Genomic DNA, 10,121 nt, shown 5'->3' with positions numbered 1-10,121 from the left:
GAAGTTATAAGCAAAAATAGCCATTTTTCATATCTCCGGACCAGTAGGTGGCGCTGCGCCGAAACGCAGCATGTAGCCTCAGGTCATGCTTGTGAGTACATGTACCAAGTTTGGTCTGAATACGATAAACCGTTGCGGAGATACAGCCTTACGACTGTTTTTGCTAGCGCTACGTAAAATGTATTCATGCGTTTATCGAAAACGGTTTGACGAATCAACAAGATTTTAATAACTTTTTGTCACCACTGCCTGAAGATGATCCGATTCAATTTTCGTGCAAATCGGACAAACCGTCTAGGACGAGTTCGAAAAAGTACCTTTTTAGGAAAATTCAAAATGGCGGCCATGTTTTTATGACGGAAAATGACGATATAGGGTGCAATCGAATCGGCATGAGCTCAGGAATCAGAGGAAAAAAGGATTTCGCTGATTGGCCTTACGGTTCAAAAGTTATTAGCAAAGTAAAAGTGAAACTTTGGACAGGTGGTGGCGCTAGAGGGAATGACTTAGACACACCAAAATTGGTGTACTTAATGTTGGGACTGTCCTCTATCAGAATGTCAAACCAAAACAACTTTCCCGCAATCGGTTCTATGGGCTGCCATAGACTCCAAGAGCGGAAGAAGAAGAAGAATAATAATAATAAGAACGCGAACGGATACAATAGGTGCCTCCGCACCTTCGGTGCTTGGCCCCTAATAAAATGACCATAAAACCAGAGAGAGCGAGCGAGAGAGAGAGGGAGGGGGGGGGGGGGTATTAATTCAACCCAGCAAACCCTTGAGTTTTTCCAATGTTTGGGCCCAGTCTTATCTTAATGGTACTGTTAACAGATTTTTGTCGGTGACATTCCGATTACATAACCTGAACAATTTTATGGTGTTCATATATTGAAATCGTTGTTAAGGTCTATATTTCAGTTGTTCAGAGTAAAATATACCAGTCAAAATACATATTTCAAAGCACACAGATATTATGAGGAGGACTGAGGGATGTTGATGATCCAATACCTTTGATGTGCACGATTACTAAGAGTGCTATGTGTGTTTTCTGTGTTTGATCATTATTGTATCTCAGTGTTTCTCTCATACACTGCAAAAATATTTTAATCAAGAAAATTTCAAAGATCTAACAAAGTAAGGATTCTTCTTTACAACTAGATTATCGAGAGTTATCCACATGAATTTAGATTTATTGGATCAGTTACACAAGAGTACAAAGGTATTATGTTGCAAAAATACATGCTGTATATCCTTCAGGCTTCTATGAGGTGTTTGCAATACACATGCTTTAATGACCCATCTGGTTTGGGGACATTCCCAGGAACATTATCGGGCCCTGGTAAAGAAGTGGCCCTTTAGAGAGAAATGAAAAGCTCAAATGTGAAGGTTTTTCCTGAGCACTGCAACTCCACTGGCGTCACTGGGTTGGAAACGCGTTTATGTGTCCACATTGTTTATATTGCACTTTGGTGTGATGGTACAATAGATCTCTCACATTTGTAGCACTCCCTGCTATGAGGTCAAACAAATACCCCATTTATCCCAGCAGCCAGTGCTACTTCCTCTCAAAAACAGAGGAACTAATTCACAAACCACTGAATTCACGTTAGCGGCGTTCCATGATGAGAAAACGTTCTCTTTGGTCAGCTACAATAAATCCTTCCCTCTGGTCCGTCAGAAACAAGCTCTCTCTCCTGTCCGACACAAGAAAACTGTCTCTAGGGTTCATCATGATGAATCCTTCTTTGTCTTGTCCCATTGCCTCTACCTCGGCATATGACGGATGTCCTGAACCACGTCGAAATGTCATGGCAGGCCAGTGCGTTGGTCGTCTCTAGATATCAAGAACAAAATTACAACATTTTCAAAGCACCTACATATAATTCAATTTGAAGGCTTGGTACGCTACCATTCAAAGGCTTGAGGTTGGTAAGATTTATAAAAAGAAAACTGAAAGAAATCTCATGCTCAGGCTACATTTATTCTACAAAAATATGGTTAAAACAGTAATATTTTCAGGGTTTTTTCAAAGGAACATAATAAATTTCCATTAGCTGAATATGCTTTAGTTACTTAAAGCTCACCTCTATGAAGAAGAGACTGGCGCTGGAGGTGGGATGGTAGTACATGTATATAGTGGCCAACACAGCGACCACCATGAGGACCATGGTTACGAGGATGCCAATGAGCAGACCAGTCTGCTTCTTCTCCTCTCTCTGTTTCTCTGTAATTTCCATCTGAGAGTCTGAGAGAGAGAAGAGGATATTTACGCCTGCTTGTAAAGAACAACAACCACAACTACATTTGTACATTTTCCGAAAGAAATGTGAGTGGCACTTGCCAAAATGATCTGCAGTACATGACAAAACTGATGCATACCATCAGTGAGGAAGCTGGTAGGAAGGTTTCTTATGAATAAAGGTGTGCTGGTGATTTTGGTGGTGAGCGAGGAGGCTGACGTGGTCGATGTTGTTGTTGTTGTAGTTATAGATACAGCTGTTACTCCTGTCTGCACAGCTGGAGTGCTGCTTTTAATGAAGGGCCGTTTTCTGTCACAGCTCTGGTTTTTTATCTTAAAATACATCCACAACAAGTCAGTAAAAATGAGAGATGGTGGACTGTAAAAGAGGAACGAAAGAGGATCTATTCACCTCACTTAAGCACCCACTGTCAACCCAGTCTTGACGATACTGGTCAAAACCACTGGAACATCTGCAGAACAAGGATTATTTGCAGCTGTTGAGTAAATGTAGAGTTGAAGCACACCGCACTTTTCTGGCTATTCACATCAAAAATACAAGTGAACCAAGTGTATACCTCTGTAGGCGACTACACCAGCTACAGTTGAAACCGATCTGAGCCGTAACACACATCTCACAGCTGGAGAACTGAAGGCAGGCTGACAGCAGGAGGAGCAACAGAGCAACATTTTAACAAAGACGTGGGTACTACTTTCTGTTTTCTCACAATATGTGATTAACTGTACTGAAGTCAAACATAGAATTGGTCTTAGTTCTAGGGAAAAATATGAACCGCTGTTTTCTGTGGATGTGATGTATTTGGTCTAAGCTGAATCTAGTTGTGTCAGCAGTTCAGACTCACTCGGTAGAGGAAGCATCTCAACAGCAGTGACGGCCATGATCTTGGATTTTAAGAGCTCTACCCGATGATATTCATATATTGTTCTCCTTCTAACATCTGTCATGAAACAAAAGACAATGGAAGGCCAGTATCGTTATTGTTAACTAAAACTATCGCTCAAACAGTAGAGCATTGGCGCTTGCAACGCCAAGGTCATGGGTTCGATTCCCAGGGAAAGCAAGAACCGATAAGAATGTAAAATGTGTACCCTGAAATGCAATGAAAGTCGCTTTGGATAAAAGTGTCTGCCAAATGTGTAAATGTAAGCTAAATATAAATATTTCATGAATAACTTGGTAACACTACAATAAGGTCCCATTAGTTAGTGCATTAACTGACAGTGAGCAATGCATTTGTTACATTATTTATTAATTAATCTTTATGTTAGTTCATTTCTGTCCTGACAACTCTCGGAGTGTTTGTCATGGTAATGGATTTGACAATTTTGATATATTTGGTCTTGACGGTCTTGAATAGATCTGCTGCTGCTGCTGCTGTTATTGCTGCTGCAGAGCAAGTACGGGACTTGCTATTGCCAATACACACACAACACTCAGCTGTGAGCAAGTAAGACATGCTGCTGCTGTACAATATAGCGTACATGAATTACCCAGAGTAGATCAATACAGGTGGAGCTGGGGAAGGTGGAGGGTTTCTGTAAGCGCGCTACACTGCTAAGGCAAATGCTAACCAAGTATTTTAAGGTTGAGCACGCAAGCTCATTGGCTACTGATACAGCAGGAACCAATCAGCTGTGCCCTATAGAGAATAATGTGATTGCAAGTGGATTGAGTTATAGCAGAGAATGTCTAATAAGGGGAGAACTTCCACTCTCAGTAAACTTCCAGCTTCTGAACTGGTTGCAGTTCCACTCTGGTTCCATATGAGGGCGCTCACAGGACGAGTGCAGAATGAATGGAGGTCTATGGAGCTCAAAATCCACTTTTCCCAAGTTATAATTTTTTGTCTAGTAATTTGAATGTTGTATCCGAAAGGAGATGCAAAGAAATTACACATTGCTGTGTGTTAGATTTTTTAGAGTCACTTATTTGCTTTAAAAAGTCTTTTAAAATGTCAATGACGTCATACACATCGTACGACCAGAGATACTGCTTTACGGCAATCCTTCAGTCACTTTGGTGCTTTCGCGCTCTGCACTTTCTTTTCTCTCGAGGCATCGACAACACAGCCGACACAGGTAAATACACGTGCTAGAAGAGTTTTTGTTTTGTTGTTTTAAAATACACACACACACACGATGCCATCAAGCGGTATCTCTGGTCGTAATCAGTCCTTCACTGACCAATCAGCGTTCATCAGCAGAATGCTAGCGTGTTATGGGCAACAACAACTCAACCTGTAAGAAATCGAAAGGACATAAGTACTCGTTCATTCAACTCAGATTTGAGATTTATCAACGGCAATCGGGTGAAAGAGACAAATTTAGCCGTCTAGCGCCATAGACTCCCATTCATTTTGCACTAATGGGCGATCGCCCCCAGTGGAACTCTGGTGGGACTACAACCAAAATTCGGTACAATAGGACTTAATAGGGAGTGGCCAGGCTCTCCGTAGATGGGTTCTGGTTATAGATCTACTAGCCTGCACCATCTAGAGTTTCATGACAGAACTTTGTATTAAAAAAATACAACTCTTCATTGTTAGTTCATGTTATAGCTCAGGTCCATTAAGATGAAGTACTACAATTGCTACAAATAAAAATGAAATTCAAATAAAATAAAATAAAATAAATCAAAGCTAAAACGAAATATTGAAAACAAATAAAAGATAAAATATAAAATTCAAATAAAAGCTAATTCAAAATATTAATAAATACTGTGATTGTATATAAATAATACTAAAATAAAACTAGTGAATTTAGAATTAACAGGTCAAAGAGAAGAGAAGGATAATTTTCCCATTCAAGAAGAGTTTCTTACTGGGAAGCTGTTCGATCTTATGAAGAACCACAAATGCATCAGAAAGCCCGACTTTCACTGGATGATTCACTGAGCTGATCTTATTAATGTCAATGGGAACCTAAAAGCAGATGAAAGCCGACAATCAGATATTGCATCATCAACACCATTACAGTGATGGCGGCTGCATGTAAGAAGTATCTCAAAAACATCAACCTCTTTATATGCAAAGGTGATTCTTCCATCGTTGTATAAAGCTGCCTGGAAGGTGAAACTGCCGAGATGTGATGCATCCTGGAGATACACATGGTCCCACTGCACAACAAGAGCTGTGGCTAACAGATAGGAAGTAGATTAATAATACAGCCATTTACATATATCACATTCAACAATGAAAATCAGGACACTTGTCTGTTCCATTTTACCATTATCACAGTACTTGACTGTTGAATTCTGTGAGATGCTGAGGTCAAAATTAGCCATGAGAGGAGCGATGTACTGAGTAGCAGTCAGCATTTTGTGGAGAACATCTCCAGTGTAGATGAAACCTGAATAAAAGATGTATTAAAAAAAATATATAATTTTTTTTTTTCAAGAAAGCAATACTTTCATTCAGCAAGGATTGATGTGACAGTAAATACATTTACTATGTTACAAAAGATTTATATTTCAAAAAAACTTTCCATTCAACTAAAAATGATGTATCAAGGTTTCCTCCAATATATTAAGCAGCACAACTGTTTTCAACATTAAAAATAATATGAAATGTTTCTTGAGCACCAAATCAGCATATTAGAATGATTTCTGAAGACACTAAACACTGGTTCAGCTTTGCCATCACAGGAATAAATTACATTTTAAAATATATTAAAACATTATAGAGCAATATTGTTTTACTGTTGCAATATTGTTTTATTTTTAATTAAATAAATGTAGCCTTGGTGAGCATAAAATGAACTATTCTGAAAAATGATGTATGTAAAATAAAATATACTTAAAAAGTTAATTTAAAATATATTTGTGAATAATATTAAAATAAAATATAAATCACTCATTTGTTTTGCACTTACCCCCTGTCGCTACATGTATTTGCCTTAATGAATGCCCGTAGAAAGGGAAATTGAAGGTCAAATTCACTCTCTATAAAAACAAAAACAAAAAAACAACTCAACTAAATTTCATTATGTGCACAAAAATGAGTAACAGTTACAAAAATTACCTTTAAGAAAACTTTGTAACTGACGTACCAAAGTTTGTCGATGTGTGTTGGAGAGAATTTCATGAACTCTTCCCATGTTCATTTGCTCAATATTTACCCACAAATCCTTGCCTGCACTGTCTGTGGGCCCATAGAATTTGGATGTGTAGTAGACATGATCCATATCTCTCTGATGAGCAAATACACCCGTTATCTCAGACGAATGAATATATGAGAAGATATATAAGAGATATTCCTGGATGTTCACCTTAATGGATAAGTTGCCATGACTGTCATTTGTCACAACTTCAGGAAAGCGCTCTGAATCTAATCTGCCGTGCTCTTCATAGCGCTCCAGACTGATCTCACCCACAGGTTTGGATGAGAGCATCCATCTCTTCCATCTTTTATTGTAAAGCTTGAGGTTTCCACCAGCACTCTCTTGCTTGGAGAGCCTCTCAAAGGCGAAGTTAGAGACACCTGATGAATTAAGATTATTCACATTTTACGAGCTGCATTGTCTGTGTTGCTACGCAAAGAGATTCATTCATAAACGAAATGCATGCTAATAATTGTTCTCTGAATCAAAATGAACATAAATGTTTGTGTTTCACATAAAACAGACGATCACATACTTTCAGCTGTTTTGATAACTGAAGAATGTAACATTGACAAGGATTTTTAGCAGCTGTGGGACTGCAAATGACCTGTAATGCAAATAAACACAGTTCCTCACATCCTGCAGTGACGGGAGTGTGTCCAAAGTACTTCTTTCACAGAAGAGGGTGAAACATGCTCTGAATTCCTCAGTGCTGGACGGGTGGAGTGTGAGGGCAGGGCAGTGTTTTGACTGGGGTAACACACAGTTCGTTCCAGTGTCCTTCTCATTTGATACCTCAAGCACAAAGGTGCATTCCTTTTTTTTCTGTTTGGCATTGTGACATGTCCTCTGGTTTATCACATGCTGACAGATCGCAGGGTACAGTGAGCAGGCATTTGCCAAAAGCTACTTGATGAGTAAAGATATGATGATAAAAAGATAAATTATTATACAGTTACACTATGACTAAGCCGGGCAATATAACTCTTTTACCCCTGTTTTCACAGACAAGGCTTAACCCAGACTAAAATGCATGTTTTGAGCTGTTTTTGAAAGCAACTTGCACTGATATCTTATAATATGTCAGTGCCATTGTTTTGCCTTTAGATGCACACCAGTAATGTTTTATAGGGCACATTTATAAATATTACTTAAATGTCCCAATTGAACTAAGGCTTAATCCTAGCTTAATCTAAACCCTGTCTGTGAAACCAGGCCTTAATCTTTCTGTTTTACTTCTACTTGAGAATAATGGCTGCCAATGCTTCTTAGATGATTTATGGGCCAGTTCATTTCTTTTTTTTTTTTGTCTGGATTTCAAAAATATATTGAAAATCCAATACAGTCAATGATTAGAATATGCTTGTTCTATGATAAAAACAAAAAAAATTGTATGGTGCTAAACAAAGTATGTAGGTGGTCTGTATGGAGAAGATACTTTTTATCTTCTAGGCTAAATCATTGTAGTTTTATTACAGTAATAGAATAAGGAATACAATGTACTCTAACGTTTCGATTCAATTTCAATTCATGTATTTTTAAAGCACATTTAAAGACACGTTGATCCAAAGTGCTGTACAAATTGAGCCATAACATAAAATAAAACAAAGCCCAACCCATTAATGAAATCAGAGGGCTAATCAGTATTAAAAGCCAGAGAATAATATTTTTAAGTGCAGATTTAACACATGAAAATTAATCTTTCTAGTTTGCCAGCGAGTAAAAAGAAAAAGCAGTAGTAAAGCATAGTAATTACTTTTCGTCACTATATGTGATATTTTAGACGACTGAACGAACACATGCAAAATAAATGAATGACTTACCATTGGATGGCAATTCCTGAATGGCAAATTTAACCTGAATAAAGGCGAATATTCCTAAGAAAATATATGGTCTTGCCGGTAGTGCCATAACCAATTACATTTAAATTGTCTTTGCACATTAATATCGAGGGAGAAGAAGCCAAGTACGATGTTGAACTGCACGCGAGCGACGCGCATAATCCGGTGGCACGTTCAGATCCGAACACACCCACGCGAGACTGTCCAGTGACGCGCGTATGAGAAGTTCATTATGGGCCATTCTACAGAATTGGTTCAAACATCTGAGAAACATCTTCAAATCTTCATCACAAAATGTGTCTTTTTCCAAAATGTTTTAATGTATGCAAATAATTTGCAGCAGATTGTATAACATCCAAGTACACAATTTTAATTGGGCAGTTAGTTCTCATTATTATAATTTCAGAAAGTTTTAAAATATTTTGCCTCTCCTCAAATTTGTCATTACCGAAAAAACTATCATATATAATTTAATAACAAGGGTTAAATTGACCTATTAATATTTTGTTTACATCTACCTTGTAAATATATATATATATTTGTGCAAACTTTTTATTCAAAAGTTTTCACAGGTAAATCAATAACAATTACAATTTTAACAATATTACAAGTGTATTTTATGAGAATTGTATTTTCAAACCAATCTTTCTTTGTAAAAGGCATAAAGTTAATCTGATTTCAAAGTTAAGGATTAGTTTGAATATACATTGAACCAAACACCATCATAACATCTTAGTTGATAATTCAGTATAGGCCTACTTTATTTTTGACAAAACATCCCGTTTCAGTCGAGAATGCACATTTTGACAGTAATGTTTTGGTAGCAACCACATCACATAACAGAATTTGAACTTGCATACTAAAACATACTACTAATGATTTGCATAATTGTACTAAAATTTTGTTTATTTCCACCAAATAAAGGATTATGTGTTCCCTTTTGTCACTACCAAAACAATGATGTCTGTTTTGACTGTTTCGGTAGTGACAATTTTAGATACTTTTGAGCCTAGCTCAAAGATGCTAAACAACACATGTTAGCTAGCACAGTTCTGAACAGTTGTACACACATAAAAAAGTTTTATGGAAAAACACCCCAAAAAAGTCTGCTTAATTGCAGAAAAAAAAGTGTTTGGTAATGAGGTTCATTAAAGTTACACACAGATTTTCTGACTTTTGAACACATTTACCTCAAGATTATGGGATCTATCTACTTACTATGTAGCTGTGTGAGAGAGGGACACACAGGAATATTTCCTGATCAAAAATGTAAGGATGTTGTTAAAATCACTCTCAGCCAGTGGACTAAAACACTATTTCAGTAGTGACATGAAAACACAGGACACATTTTACAAAGAAATTATAAAATAAATGTTTTGATCTTCACTTTAAAAAAAAAAAAACAATGGAAAAAATTGCAAAAATATATATATTTTTTAATATTTTCATGAGTTGAAATTTAGGGGTTAGGGTTCGGGACAGCCCCCGTCCAATGCAAATTACCCAAGAAATGATGGTTTTATATATATATTACGCTTATTGATATTTTAAATATTATTGTGGGTTTCCATAGTTAATAAAAGGATCTTAGTAAACATCTAAGATTTGAATACTTAAATGATTTTTAATGTTTTTTTTTGGTTGTGGGAAAGCAGTTTGCACCAATTCTGTAGAATGGCCCATATAGTCAAGTCAAGTCAAGTCAAGTATATTTGTATAGCGCTTTTCACAATACAGATTGTATCAAAGCAGCTTCACAGTATTAAATTAAAATAATACAACAAGGTTTGTTTCTAGTGGAATTTATTGATTGATAAAATAAAATAAAATATCCCCAAAAAGTCAAAGCTGGTCAATAGCCGCAGAGATATTGTTAGAAAAACTAAAACCTTGACTTCCTAATTATGTGTACTTGTTTTA

The 10,121-nt window shown here is 36.9% G+C and overlaps 1 protein-coding gene across 1 annotated transcript; it reads right to left on the bottom strand.

The window, feature by feature from the left end:
* Positions 1-1,192: 1,192 nt before the first annotated feature.
* Positions 1,193-8,271, bottom strand: plxdc2a (plexin domain containing 2a; the record flags this gene model as incomplete). Its single annotated transcript, XM_079877257.1, has 13 exons — positions 1,193-1,836; positions 2,087-2,247; positions 2,382-2,574; positions 2,654-2,714; positions 2,820-2,901; positions 3,105-3,200; positions 5,084-5,183; positions 5,279-5,397; positions 5,488-5,610; positions 6,133-6,202; positions 6,310-6,450; positions 6,529-6,740; positions 8,184-8,271. 13 exons carry the CDS (start codon positions 8,269-8,271, stop codon positions 1,609-1,611), a joined length of 1,674 nt encoding a protein of 557 aa, XP_079733383.1. The 3' UTR covers positions 1,193-1,608.
* Positions 8,272-10,121: the final 1,850 nt, after the last annotated feature.

Source organism: Squalius cephalus, assembly GCF_949319135.1.
Source record: "Squalius cephalus genome assembly, chromosome: 7".
Classification (NCBI taxonomy): Eukaryota; Metazoa; Chordata; class Actinopteri; order Cypriniformes; family Leuciscidae; genus Squalius; species Squalius cephalus.
The sequence above is the reverse complement of the archived record's forward strand: the minus strand, read 5'-3'. Positions and strand labels throughout refer to the sequence as shown.